Raw genomic sequence first — 26,397 nt, 5'->3', positions numbered from 1 at the left:
CCTTTAGTCTCCTTACTCCTTTGTGTTTGTATTTTGGTTGTTTCCCCTTGTGTAATCTTCCCCCCTTTCCTTTGCCACTTTCTCTATCCGTTCACAGTCTGCTTCCACTCCCTCCACTCACACCTGCTCATCAGCCCAGGTCCTGCACAGTGGTGCACTTGGTAGCACTGTTGCCTTCCAGCAAGAAGGTCCTGGCTTCAATTCCCAGCCCCTGGTCTTTCTGCATGGAGTTTACATGTTCTCCCAATGCATGCGTGGGTTCTCTCCGGGTACTCCGGCTTCCTCCCAAAGTCCAAAAGAATAACTGTTGAGTTCATTGATTTCTGTAAACCCATCCTTAGGTATGGATGTGTGCGTGCATAGTTGTTTTGTCCTGCCTCTGTGTTGCTGGTGACCTGTCCAGGGTGTACCCCACCTCCTGCTAGAGATGGGCACCAGCACCTCTCCTGACCCCACTAGGGACAATGGTGTAAGAAAATGGATCGATGGATCATCCCAGGTCTTTTGTCAAGCTCACAACCTCTGCAGTATTTAAGCACCTCATTGTTAGTCGTTAGTTGCCGGTTCGTCTCGTCACTTTTCTCACTTCTCCCTGGTTTCCTTGTGATCTTTCTGTGTCTCCAGTTTGTCTTTGTTTTGCATTTTATTTGTTCCCTGGATTTTTTTTTTCATTTTTGTAAGTTTGATTATTCGTTTTTTCATTTCTACGGTGGTTGGGGTGCTGAGGTGGTCCACCGTATTTTTGTATTAAAGATAAGTAGACAGGAAAAATAAAAATATTACTGGGTAATTATATGTTATGGGAAAACAGCGTCAGTGAAACGCTATTTAAATCCACACCTGTCTTAAAAAACACTAATCAAAAAATACAATTAAAATGGATATAAATTATTTGGACTTCTGTTTAATCCAAAATAAGTCAGTGGCGCCTTCTGGAGTGCTGTTATTTTAACACTGACCACAGATATTTAAATGTGGCAGTTGCTTATTAAGATTATCAATGCTGCTGAATTTGATTTAATGGTTTTATCATACATAAATTAAACTATTTAAACTGTTTAACATTTAAATGTAAGATTTTAAGGAACTGGCAAGTTTACTTTGTAAAAGTTGGAGTCTGGAGTCACAAGTGACTCTTTGACTCATTTATATCAAATGATGAAATATTGCTGTGCTTTGTTTTTAGTTTTATTCTTTTTCAAGTGTTGCCATGAAAAAGCACTGACTATCCTGGCCCCTGAGGTAAATCTGGTCTAGAACCAGCCTCCAAACCCAACTATTTATATAAATATTTTGGTAATACTCTGTAAAATATCAGAATGTTCACATAACTTTTATACTTTGAGTTGTCTGAGGACACATTTTGAGTATTAAATCAGGTGTTATGATTAGTTACTCAGTGGTTTACCAAATACTTTTTACACTTGCTTAATTAAAGGTATTTAAAGTATACTACTCTTATTGGAGTACAGTTTTGGGGTACTCTAACCAACTATGCATGAACGATTGCTCTATGGATCACTCTAAGAGTGATAAACTCTTAGAGTTTATGAACGGAAGAGGTCATGGGGTCCTCAGAAGTTCTGGGGCCCCCCAATAATGCCAGATTTTTATTTTTTTTTTACATTATTTTCATTTCTGATGGTGTAGACAAAAACTAGGGACAAATTTCATTGGAGTTGGAAAATATATAAAAATGATTTTTAATTCAATTTATTGATACCTTTATAATTATTTATATGAATACTTATACTTAATTGTCATAATATATAATTTTAGCATTTCTTTAATTATTTGAAACTATTATAATGTGTTGAGTTCTGCTCCTGGAGAAGGGCTTTTACAGGCATCATCCACCGACTACAATGTTTAAAATAAAAAAATATTCAGCAAATACCTGGAAAATATACATTGTTGTGCTCACATGACCCAGGTCAGTTTAGTCAAATATTTGAAAAAATTATATTTTGTTTATATTTTATTCAAATTTTGTGCTTTATCCATAGGAACTGTTTTGTCCCTTTTCTCAAGAATCACTGATAGCAATTATTTATTATTGCTATATATATATATATATATATATATATATATATATATATATATATATATAGGTTTCATCAATTAAATGTAAACCGAACAGTGTGTTTGAATTTATTTGTTGTTATTTATCACCACTTTGCAGTTGTTCACAAACAACAAAATGGTGTTTTTGTGTGTTCAATAGTATATATATATATATATATATATATATATATATATATATATATAATATTTTTCAAATTTCGGGAATTTCACTTGCTTTTGGTTTGCTGTGGTTCTGCTTTTATCCAGAAGGTGTCAGTCTTTCCATCTTTAAATGCAAATGTCTCTTAAGTTCCTCTGAGACATTACAAAACAGCTTTCTGTTTAAACGTCTCCTTCTCTTCCACTCATGGTAAAACGCTGAATTTAGATTCATTGTATGTGTTTCAGTACATGCCTCATAAAGGCAACGTGTTAAAAGAAATATGCTATGGTCCAGCCGTGATGAAATGGTTAACATGAATGTGCCATATGAAGTTCTGCTTTGTGCGCACACGCACACACAAACACTTGCTTACACATGTTGAGTTACACACAGGAAGTTGACTGTTGACAGGATATATAGAGTTGTGGTTATATTGAAAACCAGGCAGGCAGGTTTTTTCACAGTAAGCACATTTGCTTTTCCTCTGCAAGTGCCTTCTTGTTCTGTTTTACTCATTGGTTCAAATTGGTAGAGCTGCTGCAGGATTATGTGTGACTCTCTTCTTTGGATCATGGAAACTCATTGATGTTCCATTTGAAACACATATGGAAGATTGCAGGGAATTACACATAAGCCCCATGAAACAAATCCATGTTCTAATTTGCATCGTGATTGTTAGTTGTGAGATTTTCTTTTTTTTTTTTCACTTGTATAATGTCATAACAATGAAGCAAAGGTGTTATATGGAAGTCTCACTTACAGGGGGAGCTAATTTTAATTTGAGAGGGAAAGAATGTTGCAGCATTTTGCTGAAGTGTTTCATCATTTCAACAGTTTGGATTGTATTTCTTGTTGAATGCAGTATTTTAGTGAGCCAAATGGTTTTTGTGACTGTTTCAGGAAGCAGCTTCTTTTCCTAAAGAGCGGCGTTATGATCGAATATTCAAACTGTTGCTGGATATTGTTTTTCTGGAGTAAGTTGGGTGTTTTCTGCAAAAATACTCATCAATACTTACATGTACTTAGTCAATACACATCTAAGTATTGAATAATAAGTAATAATTGTCCATACTTAAAAATGAGGGGTAATGCAAAAGAATGGTTTGTGTATGAACTTTCTATTAAAATTACTTCACCAGGGTAAAAATAAATAAAATCTGTGATTTCAAAAGGTTTCATCAATTAAATGTAAACCGAACAGTGTGTTTGAATTTATTTGTTGTTATTTATCACCACTTTGCAGTTGTTCACAAACAACAAAATGGTGTTTTTGTGTGTTCAATAGTGATGAACTGGGTAAGTTCATTGAGAGCCAGGGAGCAAGCACTTCAGGCATCCTGACCCTGACCACCAGCCTCAGTAAGCCCTTCATAAGGCTCGACAAATACCCAACACTGCTGCAGGAGCTGGAGAGACACGTGGAGGTACAGAAGAATGTATATCCGAATTCTATGTCCATGTCCAGTATATTTGTGACTGAAAAAGAACCTAAAAATACAACTCACATTTTAAGTCATACTGTGCATTGGTTTGATGTTCTCTTAAAAGCTAACAGGGTCAACCTGCCATCTCAAAACTCTTAAATTGCAATCAGTGTTTACTTAATTACAAATGGTTTTAGATATTGGGATTTATGTGAACATAAATTAAAGATTGGACAGTTTAAGCAATCATTACGAATATACAAAGATTCTGTTTGATATTTCAACATCTTTGTGTGTTAATTTGCTGTTCAAACCAGAAAATCTACCTTTATGCCTTTTTTGTTTTTGGCCTATGATTACAAAAAAATTCTAACTCCTGTCATTATTTGAAGTAAAATAACTTTCATAAAGATTAAATATAGAAACATAGAAGAGAAACAAGCCTCTGTCACAGATCCTCCACTGTGCTACACAACAGTGAGTTTAGACTTTTCCCACATTGTTGAGTTTTATTTGCTAGTTGTTAAAACCTCAATCTAATTCTCACAATAGTTCCAGTTAATAGGTTGGACTTTTCCTGGATTTCCTCTCAAAGAAATGCTTGCTGAATGACGCCTTATGTTTATGCAGATGTTGGTTTATTTACATTATAGGAAGCTCATCCAGACTATGGGGACATCATAAAAGCAACAGCTGCGTTTAAGAGTCTAGTGGTAAGTCATTGCTTAACCTTTTATTAACTGTCAGGTCTCACTTTCACATATCCACCTCAAACCTCAGGCAGTATCTCATTCTGTCATGGTGTGTTTCATTAATCACAATATTTACCCTCTTTCGATGTTATGCTCTTAGTTCATAGCATTGATATTTAGTAAAAAATTTTGCTTGAAACTGAACTGAAATGGTGACATGTGGTTGAATAAATTCTGGTCCAGACATCAGTGTGTTTTATATAATCTCAAAAATAATAATAATAATAATAATAATAATAATAATAATAATAGACTAAAATGCATAACTTCTTCTCAACCTCCTCCTCCTTTTTTTTGTCACATTGTGAGACAAGTGGCAGCAACGCGTCGCAATGTAGGGTAAGATTTTTATGAAAGTGTCTGTTCCCTCTCTTTTCTACCTTGTGTCGAGTGATTGCGTTGTTCCTACTGTAGGTGTGAAATGAAACGCCTTCATGAAAGAGCTGGATTAGAAACGAACGACCACATTGAACCTCAGTCAACAACGGTTTGAGGCACCGTTTCCCCGGTGCGGCTCTGAGTTCCTTGTAAGAGCCGAAGTGACTCACTTGTCTTTTCAACAGAGCTTCACAGGAAACGGGACCCAAAAAAAAAAAAAAAACAAGAAAAAAAAAAAAACATCAGACATCTCCGGCTTGTTTCATTTGCAAGTTTAATTTTTCTTTTGTGTCTTGAATGTGCGGTTGGGTGGGCAGGGACTGAAGAGCATCTATGTAGAGCAACGTTGGCAGAAATGATGGAAAGTCGAAGATGTTGCATTGTCATTTTTTCTGTCTGATGAGGGAGAGTCCCTGTGTAGCACCTGAAAAAGTTAGCTTCTTCATGCAGCTTACACATTTGGCAAATTAATTTTAAAAAATTTAAAAAAACATCCCAGTTGCATTGTTCCAAGTGAAATTCAAGGTCAAATCATTGCTGCTAATTTCTCAAGAAATTGTTGGTGATTCAATGGAAAATTCTTAGAAAATATGTATCCTTTTAAGATTATCACTTTTTTAATGCAGCTGTTTGTGTGTTTAGTCCCAGTGTCAAGACCTAAGGAAGCGCAAGAACCTGGAGCTGCAGATCCTGTCAGAACCAGTGCGGGGCTGGGAGGGAGACGGCATGAAGAGCCTGGGACAAGTGGCCTACACGTCACAGGTCCATGTGAGAAACGGGGCCAGTGAGGTGAGAGCAGAGCTTGGACTGGTGCAGCGCAGAATGGTCACTTGGATGTTTTCTGCAAGAACTTTGTAATTTCTTTTATGCTCTTTTACTTCAGAAATGCATAACGTGCATCCTGTAAAGTTAACCTTGAAAAAGCAGATCTGTTCATTTAAAAATATATATATATATATATAAAAATTAAAGAGGTTCCTTGATGCTGATGTGTGCACACCAACTCTTTGTTAGCAAACCTTAAAATCCTTTTCTATGTTCCTTTCTTTGGTAGCACTCTATCAGCTATCTGTCACCTAACATTTGTCTACCCTAAAGTTAAGTCTCAAGAGCTGTCAGAGTGCGAGGACAAACATTTTAAAACCACTTAAAAGCTTATATTTTCCTCTCATAAAGTCAACCTTTATTGACATTGGTATGCACCCCTAAAGATACATTGGAAACATCCATCCATCCATTTTCTTGCACCCTTTTTCCCTCAGTGGGGTCGGGAGGGGTGCTGGTGCCCATCTCCAGCCAACGTTTCGGGCGAGAGGCGGGGTCACCCTGGACAGGTCGCCAGTCTGTCGCAGGGCAACACAGAGACACACAGGACACACAACCATGCACACACACACTCACACCTAGGGGCAATTTGGACAGGCCAATTAACCTGACAGTCATGTTTTTGGACTGTGGGAGGAAACCGGAGTACCCGGAGAAAACCCACGCACGCACAGGGAGAACATGCAAACTCCATGCAGAAAGACCCCAGGCCGGGAATCGAACCCAGAACCTTCTTGCTGCAAGGCAACAGCTCTACCAACTGCGCCACTGTGCAGCACATTGGAAACAGAAAGAGAAAAAAAAAAAACTGTTCTTGTCCTCTCCGGAAATCGTGGTCACTAGATCTCCAGTGCAGCAGATGGTATCTGGTGTGTTTGGGATAAGAAAGTTCATCTTTTGGCATCATTTTTTTTAGATCCACTTTATATTATATCCCTATCAAGATCCAGGAGATATTCACCGAAAGTGAATATCTCTGCCTCAGCAGGTTAATCTGTTTCCAGTGTCTGTGGATGCGATGCACACAATGCTGTCCCCCTTTGCTGTGACAGTATTTTATCCCACAAGTATCACATAGAAACCTAAACAGGCCACACGCAGAGGGTAAGGCAAGCTGTGCTTTCTTGTGGGGTTTCTGTGTAGGGTCTACATCCACGCCGTGGTTGGAAGGCAGCCCAATGTAGACATTTAGTTTCAGCCTCTTTTAGTCATGCCCAACCACTTTCCAACCACATTTGCTGTCATTAATTGTTTTGTTTCTTTGTACCTTACTCATCACAGTCGATTTCCCAAATGAACAACATTTAACCATTCAGCCAATCATGTACACGCTAACAGAGAAGAAGGTTTGCTAATTTGAGCAAAAGTTGTGGTTTTGCATTGGCAGATGCAGCCTAAGTGTGCATGGCTCTGCCAAGCAGCACTAAACTTGTTACACGTTTCCTATATAGTTCCGGGAAAGTCTGGAATAGTATTTGATCAATTTCCTGGTCAAAATTATGAATAATCAAAAACTTAATTTAACTGTTTCTAGTCTTTGTTTATAATGAAATTACAGTCTTAATCTTGGATTTGATCTTGATTCTGACATTTAGGTTTTTGACTTGCTGGTTGAATGTGTCAGACTCATCCAAGATTTAAAAAAAAAAAAAATAGAGTTTTGTTGCCTTTTGAACTTTAGACAACTACAAATTCAGATTGATTAGATCTGTGGTTAATAAACTGAATTTGGTTATAATACTGAACAATGCAGATAAAGGTTTAATTAAATAAAAAAACACTTTAAAGTACTGTTTTGTTTAGAAATGTTCACAGATGAAATAAAGGTACCAATGTTCAAGGGTAAACATTGGTACCCTTGAACATTGGTTCAAGGGTACGAATATTACTCCAGTTACAAAGCTTCTGTAACTGGAGTAATACAGAAGCTTTGACTAAAAATTTCAAAGGAAATATAAATATTTCCTTTGAAATATTTATATTTTAAAGGAACTTTGAAATATAAATAAAGCAAATGCAGAAACATCTGTAAAATGATGTCAGTCACCTTCTGAAAACTGGAAGCCAGTTTCTTACTGTGTTGACTGGTGTTTTCTGGAACATACAAATAAAACTGCTCATAAAGCAGTTCAATGAAATTTGATTTTCTTAAAAATGTCCAAAATCCTATAACTGGAGTAATACAGAAGCTTTGACTAAAAAAAAGACTTGTAGAAACCCTGTAGTTACCTTTCAGACACTCTTGTCTCAGCAACGAGAAAAAGCAACAGTTTTTCTGTCCTGCGTGACGTCAGTACGTCCAGCATGATGTCTTGTTTGTCTTCCTTTCAGGAAAAAGAGGAGCGCTATCTTATGCTTTTCCCAAATGTCCTAGTTATGCTGTCTGCTAGTCCCCGGATGAGTGGCTTTATTTATCAGGTGAGACATAATGTACTTTGTATGTACTTTTGTAAGAGCATACTGAAAAAAGTCTAGCAATGTTTGTAATAGAAATCAGAAAGCTTTTTTTTTAATGGAGGTTTTTGGATTTAGTTACACATAATTTAACCGCCCATTGCTCTGAGAAGGGATCTCTTTAGGCAAGCTGGTGGTTTATTATACATATTTAAGATGTTAAGATGCCGTATTTTAAAATAATACGTATGAGGTTTGAATTTATTGAAAGTGTAAATGTATTTTCTTTTCTCTGAGTTAGAAAACCTGCTAATCTCCCGTTAAATGATGCCATATTTGTATGAAAATGCACTTGTAGGCTGAACAGCAGAGTTAAATACGTAAGTGTATTGCATGTATTAAAAGTTTTGCCTTGTCTTCAAATGCCTGGTGGCTTTGAGTGGAGGCAGTGTGATGTTGTGGGCGGACATCTTGCCCACTGACAAAAAACATTGCTTGTCATTACTGACGGACATCTCAATGCAGAAACCAATCAAATGAGATTCTATAACCAGTAGAAATCCCAAATTTCCACAGTCTGGGAATGAATTGGAGACAAATAACCTAACAACATAAAATGCATTTCCAAGAAGTATTGTAACAATCACAACTTTTCTTACTTTTGATGCAACGTTCATATTTGTTTCCTTTTTCTCTGTGGCTTTTGTCCAATTCAGGGAAAGCTGTCGCTAACGGGCACCACGGTAACGAGACAAGTAGAAGATGGAGAAAACGCTCCTCATGCATTTGACATCACAGGTTTGCATCTGACATACTGGGGGAAAAATCTCTTCCTACCATTCAACTTCCAGCAGCTAGTTGGATAAATATGGAGTTGTTCTTATGGCCAGATTTAAATCCCACTCTAACTCTAAGCTAAATGGTGTCTGTGCTGTATTAGGAGCACAAAACAAAGCTTGCAACTCATCTTAAATGTGCTTACTTTATCTGGACTCCTCAGCAGTTTGCAGCACTTTGTTTGTTTTTTTTTTTTTTTTTGCAAGATTTGGCTTTAATGTCTAATTTTGACACTGATAATTTAATTAGTTAGGAGGAAAAAATCCAAGCGAAAGAGATTTGCATTTTTGATTTACTCCTACACTTCCTAAATCCTCAATTTCTTTTTCGGTTGTGGTTAATTTTATCTGTCGGTCTAATTACTTGTTTGTGTCACTTCACACCGTCTCTGAAAGAACTCTGTTTTCCATGCTGCTTTCTTCTGGGGTTTTGTTGTAGGAGGCATGGTCGATCGCTTTTCAGTGTTCTGCAGCAGCGCTCAAGAATTGCAAGAGTGGCTGGAGCACCTGCAGCCTTACACCAAATCAGGAAGTCCTGCAGGCACCATTTCAAAGGTCAGGACACCCACTCACACCGGCAGACACATACACTGTATAAAGTCACAACAATACTCAGAGTGAACCTCGCACCTTCCTTAAAGTGTGAAACGCCCAGAGTTAGTCCAAAGATGACGAGCACCAGACCACTTTGATAAATCTCATACGTCTGTTTTGACGTTCTTCTGCAGACTGTAGACGGGAAGCCGCTGAGCGCAGTCGGCTCTCCCACACACCTTCCCCACCTGGGTGGTCCGAGCGCCGTCAGCCGGGGTCCCCTGGAGCCGCCAAAGACTAGCAAGCCGTGGACCCTCAGCTGTCTGCGTCCCGCTCCGCCTCTTAAGCCCTCTGCTGCGCTGGGCTACAAAGAGGTAGGAACCTGCAGAACTGCACAAACAAACCCACACTAGTTTCTCATAATCAGTCATGCAATACTGTGGTAGTCAGAACCTGCAAGAACTCCCCCTCCTCTACATGACCACCTTTCCAGCTTTTAAGTCGTCTCACATTTATTCACACTGTGGGGGTCCTGGGCTTTTTTATTGCTTTTACATTTCCAGCAAATGCACAATTAATCCTAACCTTTAATTAGTTTTTAACTGGTGTCTAGATGGTTTCAGTCAAGAAAAGGGTTGAACTTTTGAGGCAGTCCGTCATCCAGACCTATATGTTCAGTCTATTTGTCATTGCGTAAATGGAAAAGCTTCGAAGCAAACATAGGTGTCACTGAAATGTGGTAGAAGGTGATGTTCATTCCAGTAACGTCTGCCTGGTCATCAAAAGCGTGACTGGCATTCGAGAGCATTGAGTTCACTGGTGGTTATGAATTACTTGGTTTTTGATGTGAGATGATGCTTGATTTGTGGTCCACGTGGGCGGTGGAAGCTTTCATAAGTCAGCACTTTCTGCTAAAACTTTCAGTTGTTACACATTCCTACCACAGAATCAGACACCGAGCAGAAAGCCTTCTGTTCCCTTATGTGTCTTTTTTTCCCAAGAGTGTCCCCAACTTTTAAAATGCAAATTCTTTGTACTTCTGCACCTCCTCAACTTTTTTTTATTTTATTTTGGAGTCAAAGCAAGCAGAAGCCTCAGTGTTTTTTTTTTGTTTTGTTTTTTTTCTCTCGCCCACAAAGATTGTATCTGCAGTCTTCTGAATTCATATGACTTTTCACTTCCCATTTACATTCTCCGAATGCAGCTTCCACCACAACAAGTTGGCACTTTGCATAATATAGCTAAAAGAAAAAGACAAACATTTGCAAATTGTTTAAACTGGTGTGTTTATAAAATAATGCTGGGTAATTAGTCAGATTTAATGCTGATGTCCTAATTAAAACATCTGGATAAGAGCAGCTAATGACTTGGGAAGTTTGGTGGAGCATAGATTTTTTTAATTATATAGATGTAAAGAAAATGGTAAAAAAAAAAAAAAAAAAAAGTGAAGTTTGGTTTGATTTAACTTCAGTCAGTGAGAAAAAATCTTTACACACACATTTGATATATGTAAGCTTCTGGTTTCAAATGTGACTTGTAACTAATGAAAACCCCAAATTAAGGTTCTCAGAATATTACCTGGCCCTCCAGACTCCAAATTATATCAGTAAGTCCCTCTACTTTTTCACAAATCTGCAAAATTTACACAGAATTCACACAAAATCAACAGTTCCCCACATTTTTGTTATTTTACTGACATTTTCTCTGAAAATTGGTCAAAAACATTGGGCTTAAGTGACTGATGTCAAGTTAAATCTGTGATTAATATAAAGTCACATTTAACATCATACATTAGCTCAAATATCTTGAAAAGTCCTTACAAATATTTCTAAATTAGAGGCACAAAATCTGTGATTTTGAATATTAAAAAAAAACACCAACGCAATCACAAACTCCTGGAGGGACTGATCAGCGTGTGAAAAGATGTTCAATGTTATTTAATTTTAAGAAACACTTATTGGATGCTGAAACTGCTTTTTATTAATATCTTAGCAATTTAATGGGTTTTATCAATGCATTCTGGCAATTTAAGGACATTCAGATTTTTGATAAGGCCCAAAATGAGGAAGATGAGTTGGACCCAATGCTTCTCCTGGCTGTCGAGCATTATGGAGGTGCAGATTTTATTTGCCTGGAGGAAGATAACAATGCAGACAAACTGAAGGCTTGATCACTTTAGTTCCTGCTATGTTAATACAGTCAATCATGCAAAAGGAGCCCTGACCAAGGGCTGTGTACTTTACAGTACATGGACACATTTTAGAATAAGCCAACATTTCTGCAATGTAAGTCATGTTTTGTTTGTTTTTTTTACATTTTCTAAGAATCTGAATTTTGGGTTGTCTTAGCTGTAAGCAGCAATCATCAAAATTAGCAGAAATAAACAGCTGATATATATTACTTCATGCATATTGATTATGTGTTATAATGGGTTTCACCTTTTGAAGTAAGTTACTCAAACTATTATATGAACTGCTGACTTACTGTGCCAAAATAGCTGGCTCCATAAATATATGCATTACTCTTATTTTTGTAAAAGTGGGGTACTGTAAGTTTTGTGTGTCCAGATGAATATCAGCACAAGAATTTCTAGGGCACTTTGTGGTTCGGCCATCGTTTGAGGTCAACTAGAGCTAAATAGCAAAAGCACAGAAGACTCTGACAAAATTGTTTCTGCACAATCACTTTGTTACTGCTGGTGTTTTCCGACATCAACCATCTACTGAGGAGGTCTCTTCTGTGCAGCCGTAACTCTTTGCGTGTTTCGCTATTGCACTGACGGTAATTTTTAAACTGAGAAGCCGCAGCAGTTTGGACAGAGCAAACGCTCATCTGACAGCAAACACATCGAGTGTAGGAAGCGTGGGACTCACAGATGTGCTTGCACCAATTATGAAGCAGAAGAGGGGGGTTGGAGGTGCACTGATCAAAACCAAAAGCTTAATCTTATCTATGATTATCAAATGTGTTCCATGTTTGCAAATTATATGCACCACAAACATGCTATCACTACCTCAGATTAGCTGTGGGGTTATAGTAGGTTCAATGATGAAAGATGAAACACAAATTCCTGGTCATTAAAGCTGCATGATGTAACTTTTATTACAAGGACATTACATATTTGTCAAACTATGAGAGAATGGTGTAAGGCAGATAATGTGTGGTTAAAAAGAGCTCCTCTGCCTTCTCCCAGTGCTGCCAATGCTAACTAGAAACAACCAATCAGAGCCAGGAGAAGGATCTCCTTGGTCGCTGCATCTGGCAGAGCCTGTCATGAATGCTAAGGCGAGTTATAACGGTAGATAGACATTTTTTCTGTAACCGAGTTGTTCCTCTGCCTTTAGCACATTTAGCAGCGAGTACATGAGGATGATTGACAGCAATAAGATCCTCCTCCGGGCTGTGATTGGTTGTTTTTGGCCGGGAGCGGTGCATTTCCTCAGCTCAGGGAGGAGGAGGAGGAGGAGGAAATCGATCTTGTCACAGATTATCTGTCTCATAACAAACTGTCATGACACGCCGACAGTTTTAGCAAATATTTATAAAACATACTCTTTATAAAAGTTACATACTGCGACTTTAAACAACATTTTCATTCATTTTTATTCACTAACAAATCAAATCGTGTAAACCTACTTATGCGCTAGACAAGTATTGGCACTTTTACAGAGGAAAGCCTCAGTAAAAGTGCGAAAACCTTTAACTAAATGGTTGCTATGGATACTTAGTAACCCTAAGCACTTTGTATTGCCTTGTTGCTAAAAATGTGCTATATAAACAAAATTATCTTTACCTTTTACCCAGCATGCCGCCCTGTAAGGTGCTTATGTAGCATTAAGTTTTTTTGTTTTTTTTTGTGGATGGTGACAAGATAAACTTGGGTTCCCGTTCAACGTCTTTTATCACAGTTTCAGTTGTTTTAGACGTTTTAAATATTGCTGTGACTGTAGATAAGTGTGAGTTTGGGTAAAGAGTAACATTTCCTGTAGCTGTTTTTTTTTTTTTATCTACTGGAAAATATGCCTTGATTGAATGTCGTATTCATTATAAGGGAAAATGACCTCATGTCATTTCAATTCTCCTAGGGAAACAGGAAAGTATTGATCTGTAATCAATAGTTGCTGAAGAAGTAAGAAAACATAAAAATAAATGCTTTTTCATAATTTTAGTTGGTTATTACTTTGGTTACAGCTACAACTGGTTTCATAAATAACGTAAGGCCGGTCGTCATTTCCTGACTTATGAAGATCCACCCACGTCTGCTTTACTTTTACTCATTTTCAGGAGTTGTGAATGAGACCCAGAAAAACTGAAAGTCATTGATAAAGTTAATGACATCTTATGGGATCGATCAACTACTAAAGATTGAAAAAAATAAAATGTGAACATTTTATTTTACAGGAACTGTTGGGGAGTGTGACCTAACTGTGACCTCAGTACATTTTTTACATAAATGTTTCCTAAGGTTCTTTTTTTCAGGATTAAAGCACATTTTATGTTTGAGTGCATTAATTCACTGAATGAATGTGATTAAAGGTCAGATATGTCAGATTTGTTTATGGTGAGATTATGTTGCTGTGCTTGGCCTCATTATTACTGTTACATAAGGTAACATCTAATTGAATTGTTTCCCTTGTTGTGTATGAAAAGTGATTTATAAATAAAAATTGACTCGTTTGACAGGGAGCACAAAAACAGTTCACTCAACACAGGTAAACATGAACGACGTTTAAAATCGGTCATCAAATTCAAAACAACTTCAAAATACCTTGTTTTTTAATAATATTCAGGTAAATGTAGATAAATCTCTTTTTTTGCCTTTTTTCTTTTGTCTTTACTCAAATGTTAAGTTTTTCATCCTGTTCTGTGAAGACAAACTGTAGGTTTGATCCATTCAGGGTGTTTTGAAATGTTCTCTCTCGTCGCACCCTTCACTCATTGTAACGTTTCATGCACATTTTTTCCCCTTTTTTCTCTTTTTTTTCCGTTCTGCCTTCTTTAGAGGATGTCTTATATCATGAAGGTAAGGTTAGACGTGTCTCTGTTTCTGTGTGTGTGTGCTTGTGGGTAAAAATGTGGGCAGGGGGAGGTGGGATGGGGGTTGCCTGTATGCGAGTGTGTTGAGCTGACATGCCATTGCTCTGTTCTGCTTCACTTCTTCTCTTTCATTGTCTCATCATGTTGGTTTCCTGTTTTCTGTGGCCCCTGCGAGTTTTCTCTTCCCTCCATTCCCTGCAAGAAGTCAGCCAGCCACTAAAATACCTTTTTTGTTTCCCTTCATCTTTTGAAATCAATTTCTGACGCACAGGAGCAATAAGATTCCACCTGAGAAGCTTCTTTTCTGGAAAGCTCAGTCGGGTCTGTCCCTCAGCAATGATTTTTTTCGACACAGGCAAATAAGTGCAATACCTATGTTGACATCATAGAATAAAGGATGAACATTTAGGTGGCTCTTGAAAGAAAGGAAAGAAAAAGCGGGAGCTGAGTTTTCCGTGTGCCGTCTACACGCCATAATCATTCAAATCACTTGCCAAGCAGCCTGAGGCAGAATTTGTTAGACATATTAGTCATATTTTCTGCTTAAAGGTGACACATGGGGTCATTTCCCCCCCTTTTTGGCATCTTTAAGCTGCTTTTTACAAGAAGAAGAGTTGCGAAAGCACAAGAATTCTGCAGTTTTTAATTACATGTAGCTAAAACACATTATTCAGCTTAAAAGGTTTTAGCCTTCATGGCAAGACTGAAACCTCTGTGCATCTCAATATATTAAATTCCCTTAAATATGTTAACTTTTTCAGTAATTCAATTCAAAACTCACATGATATAGATTCAGTAGAAACAGGTGATATATTCCAGTTATTTTCTGTTTATTTTGATGATTATTCCTTTCAGCAAATTGAAACCCAAGATTCAGTATCTTAGAAGATTAGATTACAGAAAACCTACAAAGCACAATTATTTTTAGGAAAAGTCATCTTACAAATTAAATGAATGACATTCTTCACAAGGAAGATAAACCCAAAAATGAAGAGCTGCACCCAAACATTTTTATGGAAAGTTAAGTGTAAGGAAAAAATGCAGAAGAATTGGGGATAAATGCAGCTTTTAGTTGGTATGAATTGAGCTCAAGTTGAGGGAGATTGAGGCGAGTTCTTAAAGAGACGTCACTTACTGATGTTTTCAGGAAGTTTTACTTCAATTATTGGATTCCTCGTCTTAAGAAGCTCCTGAACTGAGAGCACCTGAAGTAAAAGCCACATTATTAAAAATCCTTTCTTTTATTGGTTGCAGCTCTTTTCATCAACTTATCCTGTTGTGTTATCGTTTTTGCACAGCACTTTGGTTTTAACCAGCCACACTGTTTTTAAAAGTAAACATATAAATCAATTCGACATTGACAAAGTCAAAAGCATCACTTTCAGTGAAAATAAAAGTTTGTTGCAGATCAGTCTGCGTTCAACGAATGTAAAACAGTTTCACGTTTTGAATCGAATTACTGAAATCACATTCTGAGAATTGCTGTCCAGTTTGAGGTGTTTCTAAATAATGACTAAATGTAAGGAACTGTGACAGTAGGGTGACGGTCTGCACTCCTCGCCTCTACTCATGACAGGAACAACACATCACACAATGACTAAACAGGTTGTTTGGTGAATTACTTCACACCTCTGGTGTTCATTTGTTTCACAGAGGAAACAATTTTTATGAATGATTTCAAATTAAATGAAAGCTAATTAGAAAAGCAAAACCCTCATTCATGAAACCACATGTTTGTGGTGAGATTTTTTTTAAATAAAAACACTGAATCCTAAGTTTTTACTTCAAATGCTTTGGTAGTTAAGTTACCTTCATTTTCCTGCAGCTATATTTTTGAACGCACATGATGTAACCTATAGAAATGATTAGCTCTTATTTGAACCCTTTCAAGCAGGCTGCATTTTACCTCAGAGACGTTTTCCTGCCAGTCTGGTCTCGGTTAACTCGTGCTTGCTGCCTTGTTTGTTGATGGTTCGTTTGTTTCTTCACTGTGCGTACATTCGGGATGCAAATCCCCAAAAAGCTTGCACTGTGTTTTGAACTGAAGCCTCGTGTTTCAGCTGTGTGTAGAGCCGAGACGTTTATGTTCACAGAGATTCATCGAGTTTGTTGTTGTGCTCCTGCAGGACTCCAGTAAGAGCCCAAGGCCGATAAAAAAGTTCCTGCCAGGCAACAGGAAGAAAGACCGCAAGCCCTCTGATGACGAGTTTCAGATAAGGAAAAGTAAGAGTTTCTCCCTGAACAAGAACTACTTCCAAATTTCAAATAACTCATGTTTATATTTCACTGCCTAAACTTTCTTGCACTGAATTCATTGTGAAGTTCAGTCATTGAGTAAAAAAAATCTTTAAAAACTTAAAAATCGTAATGTCACGTAGCATTTTCAATCTTAACTTTGCTCAGATTTTCTTGTTTTAGTTATAGGAAAAGTAACATTTGTCTTAAATTATTTTTGTAAAACTTCCACACCCGTTTAATCCCAATTTTTTTCCTTGCAAAATAAGTGCATGCATTTCAAACCTTACACCTCCCTACCATGTAATATTAGATAGTCCTATTTTTCAGTTACCTAGCAACTCACTCACTCTGGTTGCCTAGCAACACAAAGTTGAGCAACTTGAACAGCAGCAGTCTAAGGTTGTACCGGCGGTAACTGCTTAAAAATAAAAGCAATGTCAGGAAAACTGTGGTGTATAAAACAGAAAAAAGGTCGGGGGTGTGCTGTGGTGCCGCAGGGGTTAAGCACAACCCCACATATGGAGGCCCCAGTCCTCGATGCAGCCGTCGCAGGTTCGATTCCCGGCCTGGCAACCCTTGCCGCATGTCTTCTCCCTCTCATTACCCACCTTCCTGTCTGTTGACTACCAGATAAAGGCCACCAGAGCCAATAAAACCTTAAAAAGAAAACAGAAAAAGGTCACCACCAGTTTGGCAGAGTTTCAGATTTTTAATACAAACAAACAAAAAAAATGGATCAATAATTTTTGATATCGACTGGTATGAAAAGCTTATATCGTGATGCGTTTTTCAGCCATAACGTCCAGCCCTGCTTCAGCTGTTGGATTAACAATATGTTTGCTTAACACTACAGTGAAACCTTTCCTTACACAGTAAACTGGTGCCATGCACCCTGCCGATCAGCATTCTCTTTCTTGTTTTAAATTCACCAGACGGCATCACGTGTGTCTTTGATTGCTAAATAACAGTCATATTTCGACAGGCACAGCTGCTCTGGAGGAAGATGCTCAGATACTTCGGGTGATTGAGGCTTATTGCACCGGAGCCAGCCTGCACCAAACCACCACAGGTGTGTGTTGCCGCATCACAGACAGATGCATTAAAATGATTTGTGTGTCTTAAAGGCATCAGCGTAGCTCATGTGTTCATTTGTGTGTACATGCACAGCGGTACGGAAAGAGTGTGTCCCTCAGGTTCTGCTGCCTGAAGAAGAGAAAATAATCGTGGAGGAAATTAAGAGCAACGGACAGACAGTAACTGAGGAAAAGTAAGCATGCTGCTGCTTCTGGAGAATAAGCTTTGAGAATATTTCAGCATAAATCTTTGCTTGTATTTGGATTCACCAGTCAAATATGGGTCCATTACCGACAAAATCACCTTCATGTCCAAATAAACAGAATAAAATGTTTAGCTTGCTAAAACAAGATAACCGGTGTAAAGTAACACTTGCATCTTCTGGCATCAAATAAATGCTGCTTTTATATTTTAACCTACAGGAGCCTGGTTGACGCAGTTTATGCTTTAAAGGACGAGGTGCACGAGTTAAAAAAGGTAAGTTGGAATACTTGTAATAAAATGCTAAATTATTTATTACAGGAACATGCTGAGCGGTATTAACTACCTGAAAGTTGCCACAAACGCCAAACATACAAACTGTTAATAGAAATGATCACTTTTAACACTTCCTCAGTTCCTCAGTTTAATATACTTGTTTTTTTCTTTTATTTTTTTAGATCTGTGCATTAACCAGATTATCAAAAACTGAGTTCATGGAAGTTTGCAAATGTTGGCCAAGAAAGTAGAACAGGCTCAGTTTTGACCCCTCTGCTTGGTGGGAGGGGGTTTAATGCATAAACCTGTCAATAAAGTTTTTGAATTTTCACAATAATAAAAAAACATTTAAGCCAACTTTCTGCCACTTAATAAGGCAGCTGACAAGTTCCCTTATTAGCAGAATAGAAATAATGCAGAAATAGATTTACTGTTTCTGTAATACATTAATAGAAATGTATTACAAAACAGTCAAATGGTCATAATGGTTTTCTCTCATCATTGTTAGCATCTATTTTACTACATTATGTCGTAAATTTAGTTTAAATCTGTCACATAAATGATATTATGTTATCAAATCGCGTTTTTAAAAAAAAATTTTTTATGATAATCATGTTTTGGGTATCTCATTCCAGTCCATGCCTAGTTTAACTACGAAATTAAATCTATTTTAAAATGGCTGAAATGTCCTTCTTTGGTTGTCTCCGCTAAAGACAGTTATTTGGTACAGGTAAGATGTTTACCGCTCGTACGTTCTCAACAGAACCCACATAAACCCATTTGAGCTGTGGAGCTGAATGAAAACTGAAAAGTAAATGAAAACGATTCTCCTTGGTTTTAATTCGTTGTCGCTTTTCTTTTTTCACACTCAATAATTCACTTCATCTGAACTATTTCATCAATGGAAATTCCTCCACTATTACTACTAAATTTAACCTCCCATTATTTGTATTTGTTGACGCCTAACCAGAAGGAAGAAGACGGGCAGTGAACTCATTTCCCACTGTTTTGACTTCATACCAGTTTCGACCACCAGCTTCTTGGTACTGTAGCCAAAGTGTTGGCAGTCGAAACAGCTGGTGGTAAACTGAGTTCTGACTCCAAACCAGCAATCAAACCACTTTTGTGGAAACCCCCCTGTATGAAGATAACAGGATGCTGGTCGATCTCACATGTGTTTGGTCTCCCCTGTACAGAAAACGCTTTAAAGATTTAAATGTAAATCAGACCTTTCAGTCGCTGAGATCTGATTTAGGGAACCCTGGGTTCCCACAATGCAACATGGCAGCAACAGGGAATTCAGATCTCCACAACCAATAAGTAAAATTTGTGAATCCAATAATTATGTTGTCATTTGGTTTAATTTTTCTTTGTCCAATCAGCTCAAGAGATCCAGCTTTTAAAGAGCATTTCATGTTTTTCTGTAACACTTTATTTGAAGGAATGTGCATAAGACGGACCCTTTTAATGGACTTTTAATGCAGCTTTTAGTACAACCTTTCATCTAAAGTGTCATTATTTACCGAATGACGTTTTCCTGCAACATCTGGGTGCAACTCTTCTCCAGCACAGAAATAAGGAGCCATGTTGTGATGGCTTCCTAAAGGCAGAGTCCCCAAAACAGCAGGAGTTTTTAACACACAGGCCCAGCTTTAAGGTGTTAAATTACAACGTTCAATTTCTTTTAAGTCATATTTGATATCTATATCGTTTTTATGACAATTGAAAGTAACACAATTACTTGATTGTGCTGTAACATGACACCTTGTGCCTGTAAAATGCACCTTTAAAGAGGCGTGAATGCCTTCGCCTCAGCATTAGAAATGACCCAAATCTGAGACAAACCAGTTACTGACAAACATTAAAGAGCCTTCACTCTTTAATGTTATTATCCCCCCTATGTTCCACAGGAGAACAAGTGGATGAAGCAGTTTCTGGAGGAGGAGCAGAAGTCTCGCAAAGAGCTGGAAAGATTGGTGAGAAAGCTGAGCAAGCAGAAGAACGACTGCGGCTGGGAGGACAGCAGCCATTAGGACAGTGGACCGTCCTCACAGCTCACCTCTTCGGCCTGGAAGCTCCCGTTTGCAGGAGCGGACTCGCAGCGGGGCAGGTTTCTGTGTGCTTATGCGTTTATTTTTCTATGCGTGTCTTCCGTCTTCACATTTCAGTCGCACATAAACGTGGAGCCTCGTCGCCCGGAGCTCGACGGAGTCGGCTCCGTCTCATCGGAAGACCCAAACGAGCATGCTTACTGCCGAACCGCTCGGCTAGTCCTCTGTGTTTCAAGCAATCTCCCCCATTTGGACTGTAAGATCCGACCTGCTAGTGGAAGAATTTTGGAAAAAAAAAAAGAAACAAGCTCTCCGTAGCTTCTTCTGCTGTTGTTGGAATAGAAAAGGAGTAAAAAGCCATCGAGTTCTTCTGCTTCCCCTGTCTGAACTTCTTTTAAAACCGGACTGATGATGATCTCTCCAAATCATGACTTTGTCACTGTTGTATTTTATTACCATAGGGCTCCTTGATGGAAAAGAAAAATCTTCCTGTTGTGCTTTCATGATACACAGCATTTTTCAACATGACAAAGATTCATCTAATTCATGTTCAGGGGGTTTTATAGGCATTTCAGCAAGTCGCACAGGTGACTTTAACCAGCTCAATCTCCAAATGCAGCTGTATACTGTTTATTTAAAAACTGCATGGATGTACAGTGTTTCTACATTATAAATTCTGCATCAGAAATGCGATAATCAATATATATCCAGACATATATACTCCAAAGCAATGCATCTGCATAACGAAATAGGAAAGACGTAACTCTGTACTATTTGCTATTATAAAAGTAGACAAAGAGGTAACCCTTACTAAAATATATATGGGAATCATTTTAACATGTTGAGTAGATAACCTTTCTTTGTTTTGAGTTTATAAGGATAGTCCGTATTTATTGCTAACCCAGGCATTTAAAATGTGGTGTAAGCCTTATGGAGAACGTTTTGCAAGGAAAACCCTGCTTTATATTGCTAAAGAGGAAAAAGAGAAACTCGTTTTGCTTTGAGAATTTGTAGACTTCTGTCTGGGAACAGAGGAAATGAACAGATGTTGGTGTTAAACATATTTAAGTGCCTCCCGAAGGGGTCCGAAAACCAAAAGAGAGTTCGAGACCGACTGGGACTAAACATGAAATATATTCAAAGTGTCAAGCTTAGTTTAATGATGTTGTTATGTATGTTGGGTCTGAAAACAAACAGCGCTTTGCTTCCTATTTATGGTCGTGGCCTCTTTCTGAAGACCAACCGCGGTACATTTCCTCATGGGGACGAGCGCAAGCACTGTCAGCGCTGTTATGTGGCGCACTGCACACAAACAGTGAATGTAACTGAAATGCAATAAGTGACTGCTTTCCTGACAGACCTCTGGGTAAAAACCAGCAGCCATCAGTCAGATTCAAACAACCTGCAATATTAAGGACTGAATTTAACTCATTGACAAAAAAATCCCTCCAGATGCTTTTTTTTTCGCCTTTCGCTCAGTGACGTTTCCCGATTAGAAGCGATGAGGTCCATTTTTTTTCATCCACAAATGATCCAGATTGTTGAATTTGTGGCAGTTGCTGTGTGGGAAGTGTGCTATGTTTCTTTTGTTGTTTTTGCACGCACCTCTGTTCAGAAACTTCTCAGCGCTGTGTAGCGTTTGATGCAGCTGGTTCGTCTGCAAAGGTGTAACTTTCAGGCTCAAAGGCACAACTCGTCTCACCAGCCAGACTGGGTGATCTAATAATGCGGAGACTCATCCTCCCCTCAAAACGACTGTTTCCATTAAGCACCACACACTGTAATTTGAATTTCCCAATAGCTTCTGTGAGCACTTACTGGTGGGAAGAAGTCCATCTGATTTCCACGCCACTGTGTTTTTGTTTTTTGTTGTTGTTGTTTTTTTAAAGCTTGTTCTATGCAATTATTGTTGCAAGTATTTTACCCTTTTTTTTTCTAGACATTCTGTACTGTATGTTTGGTTTGATTGTTCTTTTATTAAAAGTTTAATATAACAAGTGGAGTTTTGGATTGAAAATCGGTTTGTAACCATAACAGAAATGGAAATAAGGTTTTCTACATTCATGCTGGAAATCCACAGATGGCAGGCAGGCTTTTCCGCCCCATGTTCATCACATGTGCAGCGCAGGAATTTGTAGGTTGCTCAGCTTCGCTCTCAGGAAACCCTTTGCACGGTGGAAGGAGTGACATGCTGTGCGAGTAGGCTGCATCTGCACACCTCCATAGAGATTCACACTTTCCATACTGTTGCACTCCATGTAAAAAAGCACGTTTTATTTGCCAACCTATACGCTTGAATTACTCATCGAGTACTGCAGGTGTGCTTACGAACTAAAAAGGAAACGTTACAGTCATGAAGAAGCAGAGTGAAGCTATTTTAGGAGGACAAAAAGGCCCAGGCGAGGCTGGTATGAGTGTCACGACTCAAGATGGATGGCATAGAGGTTTTTTTTCATCTTCGTTTCCGCCTCCAGGGGCGAACCTGAAAAATGTAACGAGCTTTTGTGTGTTTTCACATGCAAGAATAAAAGAGCTTTTAAAAAAATCTCTGCGCAGTGTAGAAAAAGAATCAGTCCAGAAATGAATTCATTCTCCAGTTCTTTTTTAAAATACAGTGAAAAATCTCTTTACTGCACCTTGCCAAATCGACATGGGAAAAAAGCAATAAAAACACGTTTCAAGCACTGATTGCATAACTTAAAAAACTAAAAATAGATGTCAGGTGCTCAGGTTTTCCCCAAAATCTGGGACACTACCCAGAGAGCCCTGTATAAAAAAAAAACACCGCTCTGAGTTAAGAGGTTAAACCTTTCAGGGTAATGATGCAACATGGCAGCCCTGCAGAGGAAGGTGAGGGGAGCTGAAAGGGTCATTGGATTTGTCCAGTGATCCTCTGGTCAGGCTCCTCACATCCTCTAACTGCTGCCATCTAGCAACCTCTAGCGCAACATAAAAAACAGAAGCTATCAACTTTTTTTTAAAATCTTCCATCAGAAATGGGGGTTTTTGTTCCATTCTGTGCTATTTTTGAATTCTGAAACGAGATAAATTGATTTGATTTAGAAGGTTAAATTCCGAAAAGGATAACGGTGACGAGAGAAAAAGTTGACCTCATCAGATTTGTGAAGATAATTTACAGGTCAAGTGTCTTTGTCACCGTGAGAAGATGCATCTCTAGTTGCTGCCGTGTGCCCTAGAAAATTAAAACCACTGGTTCAGAGCAGTTTCTGTTCTTCATCACATTTAAAAAGTGCTGTTTTTCTGAACTTTTGAGTTTTTTTTGTCAAACAATACCCATAAAAAGCTGCTGGACAATAAAAATGTAAGTGCTAATTCTTAAAATGTGTAATTCCCCTCACCCAAAAAAAAAAACCAGATCATTCAGATTAAATATAAAAGTTATTTTACATATAGTCCAATTTATATAAATAAACACAAAGCAATCACTGACAATAACAAAGAAAAAGACAATGTTATTTAATAAATTATAGTTTGGAAATGTCTCTAAATTCCACAAGAGTTTGTTGATTAACTCCTGCAGAGTCTTCTTAGTATCGATATTCCATCCACAGTCGCAGATCCCTGTTTTGGAGTCCCGGTCCACGCGGCTCCTACAGCTTATACATCCCAAAACTCGTCGATTGCTTTCCGTAGTCCACAAGCGAGAGGTTTTCCACCCAGACGGAGAGCTGGTTCCCCCTGCTCAGCGTGATCACGTCCTGCAGCGTAACTGTGCACAGCTGAGGGTTCAGGCCGTCCTTGTCGCTCAGGCTGCAGTGGGCCTTGGTCACCTCCTTCTCCTCTCCCGTCTCCATGTTCCTCAGCTTGATGCAGCCGGTCAGCGGGGCGACGCTGTGCTTGGAGAAGGTCACCCTGGAGTAGATGAGGTAGTCACCGGGCTCCAGGACCGTCAGCCAGCTATTGCCGTAGTAGTTGATGTTCTTGCGAACTGAGAGGTCCATTCTCCACTCAAGGTAACCAGCTAGAAAAAGCAGTAAACATTGTTTTTTATTGTTTTAATTATAACTGAATTTCTATGAAAAGAGAAAACAGATTTTTTTTTTTTCTTACATTTTTTCTCAATTATAGCATTTGGTTTTCCAATTAACATGCGTGCAAAGGCTTTGTAGGTTGTTTCTTGTTTTTCTACGGGGGGAAAACCAACTGAAAGAGGAAAAAAAAACACAAATGCATGTCAGGTTTCTTTATCTGATTGACTTTTCTCTCTAAACTCAGAACAGCAATAATCAGTAAAATCAATTTACCTCTTCCTTGTGGTGAGGAGTATGTTGCCTGCAAGAACAAGAGAAAGTTCAACATCAGCGGAACAACAGACAAATAATTATTCTCTGCGCTGTATTAAATCTACTTTAGCAATGCGCTACATGTGGCCCAAAGAAGCACATGAGGTGTGACATGTATGTTGCATTTACAGAGGAGGATTTCCTGTGCATCTCACACTGAATTCTAGTGAGACTTTAGATGGTGCAAAACCTGTGAATCTGCATCAGCGTCTGCCTCACCAGCGTGAGAAAACTCAAGTTTTCAGCTTTTAGATTTAAAACAAAACGACTTTTGTTACAAACCACGGCGCTACTTACATGTGCAATTTGTCTTTCATTGTAGTACAGGTATAGAAAACCTCCGACAGACAGAAACAAGTGCAGCGTCACCACGCAGACCAGAAATCGCAGAAGTGGCTTGCTGTAGCCTGGCGATGGGAGCTGGGTCGGGATGAGGATGGGCTCGGGCCTGCCGAGCCGCGGCGGCACCGGCGGAGGCACCTGCGGCAGCGCCATGCTGGTCTGGTAGGTGTTGATCATGATGCAGTGGAGCGGCCTGTCGCCCGTGGCATCCCATGCGCTTCTGAGCAGACGCTCCCCAAAGCAGACGAGTTTTTCTGCGTGTACTTCCTGGAAGCTTTGAGCCCTTCAGATCTGTGAGAGATGTGACCTTTGTGGAGGACGTGAGTGTGTCGTGTGAAATACATCATGCCGTCTCTTCCTTCCTATACGGCAGGTATGTTTCACTTGGTTCCATTTGTTGCAGTGTTTCTCTGCACCGCCACGTAAAACCCAACACTTAAAAAGAAGCTCGTAAATAGATGGTGACGTGGTTTCTGATGCACACGGCACGCTCAAACTGGATTCTTAAATCGTATTTAAGAGCTCAGGGTCTTTTTATGTACCCTAAGCTACATAAAAAGCTTAGGGTACATAAAAAGTAGAAGATTTTTTGTAGTCTTCTACTTTGAAGACTTTAAAAAACTATGCACTCCAGCATCCATTGCATCACACTAACTCTCATAATATGTTTAATCAACAGAGACATATGTGTCAAATCCAACACCTGGTTTGCATTAATGACACTGTTTCTGTTTGCAATTTAGTTTTTAACGTAAGACTGCTTGTTGTTTCTTCTCTGCAGAGCAAATGTATGAACAAGCAGAAGATTTTTCAGATTTTCATAGTATTACTTGAGTTTTTCTAAAATTATTTCTTTTGTTACTTTGGTAAAAAGTAAAGAAAAAAATATTTTGTTCTTGAAGCTATGCTTTATAGTCATGTCAGCTTTTTTTTTTTAATGCATCACAGTTAAACATCACCTCCCACATAGTGACTCCTGGAATGGGGTCCAGCTGCCAACTCTGAACATGATTAAGAAAGAATAGCCAATGGATTCACAGTGAGTCAAAATCTAAATCATTTTATCATCAACCCAAATTTTGGGTTTAAAAAAAAAAAATAAAAAACTCTTCCAAATTTTTCTGAAATGCTTAAATAAAGTACAAATAATGACTCGAGCACACAGCCCTGTGGTGCTCCATGCCGACTTGTGGTCTTGATTTGTCCGTGTCAATAACAAACAGGCCCGCAGCATGACATATCCTCCACCATTCTCATTAACATTTGTTAATCAGGACGGATGAGGAGAGACAACTCACAGAGATTTATGGAGAAGGCTTCTTATTTTAGATTCCCATGCGCAGCAGGGTTATCCATCTGAAGGAGTTTCACTACTTCACCACAGCACTTTGGTTGTGGTAGCAGAAGTTGAGCTAAAGTGAAACATTTTAATGTAACACGGTTTCACAGCTGAATGCACGGAGAGCTGCATTCTCACTTCATGCAGCTGCGGTGTTGCTGCAGG

General features: G+C 38.6%; 2 protein-coding genes across 4 annotated transcripts in view; one reads left to right on the top strand and one right to left on the bottom strand.

Moving 5' to 3' along the window:
- The window catches only part of arhgef6 (Rac/Cdc42 guanine nucleotide exchange factor (GEF) 6), a 50,933-nt gene extending 28,684 nt beyond the window's left edge, over positions 1 to 22,249 (top strand). For 2 of the 3 annotated variants that reach the window (XM_008420677.3, XM_008420679.3), the window contains 13 exons: positions 3,513 to 3,651; positions 4,305 to 4,364; positions 5,424 to 5,570; positions 7,938 to 8,024; positions 8,717 to 8,798; positions 9,276 to 9,391; positions 9,565 to 9,744; positions 14,373 to 14,393; positions 16,534 to 16,630; positions 17,628 to 17,714; positions 17,813 to 17,912; positions 18,142 to 18,196; positions 20,107 to 22,249. In XM_008420677.3, the coding sequence (XP_008418899.1) occupies positions 3,513 to 3,651; positions 4,305 to 4,364; positions 5,424 to 5,570; positions 7,938 to 8,024; positions 8,717 to 8,798; positions 9,276 to 9,391; positions 9,565 to 9,744; positions 14,373 to 14,393; positions 16,534 to 16,630; positions 17,628 to 17,714; positions 17,813 to 17,912; positions 18,142 to 18,196; positions 20,107 to 20,229 (1,294 nt within the window). In that variant the 3' untranslated portion in view covers positions 20,230 to 22,249. The remainder of the gene's footprint in view (positions 1 to 3,512; positions 3,652 to 4,304; positions 4,365 to 5,423; positions 5,571 to 7,937; positions 8,025 to 8,716; positions 8,799 to 9,275; positions 9,392 to 9,564; positions 9,745 to 14,372; positions 14,394 to 16,533; positions 16,631 to 17,627; positions 17,715 to 17,812; positions 17,913 to 18,141; positions 18,197 to 20,106) is intronic. The other variant, XM_008420678.3, reaches the window with a different exon arrangement.
- A 583-nt stretch (positions 22,250 to 22,832) lies between these two features.
- On the bottom strand, positions 22,833 to 25,366 carry cd40lg (CD40 ligand). Its single transcript, XM_008420681.3, has 4 exons — positions 24,849 to 25,366; positions 24,513 to 24,540; positions 24,319 to 24,411; positions 22,833 to 24,229 (listed from the first exon to the last, which is right to left on the bottom strand). The coding sequence occupies exons 1-4, from the start codon at positions 25,068 to 25,070 to the stop codon at positions 23,859 to 23,861; spliced, it is 714 nt and encodes a 237-aa protein (XP_008418903.1). The 5' UTR covers positions 25,071 to 25,366; the 3' UTR covers positions 22,833 to 23,858.
- Between the last annotated feature and the right edge of the window lie 1,031 nt (positions 25,367 to 26,397).

The sequence above is a fragment of the Poecilia reticulata genome, chromosome 10 (assembly GCF_904066995.2).
Source record: "Poecilia reticulata chromosome 10, P_reticulata-male-v2, whole genome shotgun sequence".
Lineage (NCBI taxonomy): Eukaryota > Metazoa > Chordata > Actinopteri > Cyprinodontiformes > Poeciliidae > Poecilia > Poecilia reticulata.
The sequence above is the reverse complement of the archived record's forward strand: the minus strand, read 5'-3'. Positions and strand labels throughout refer to the sequence as shown.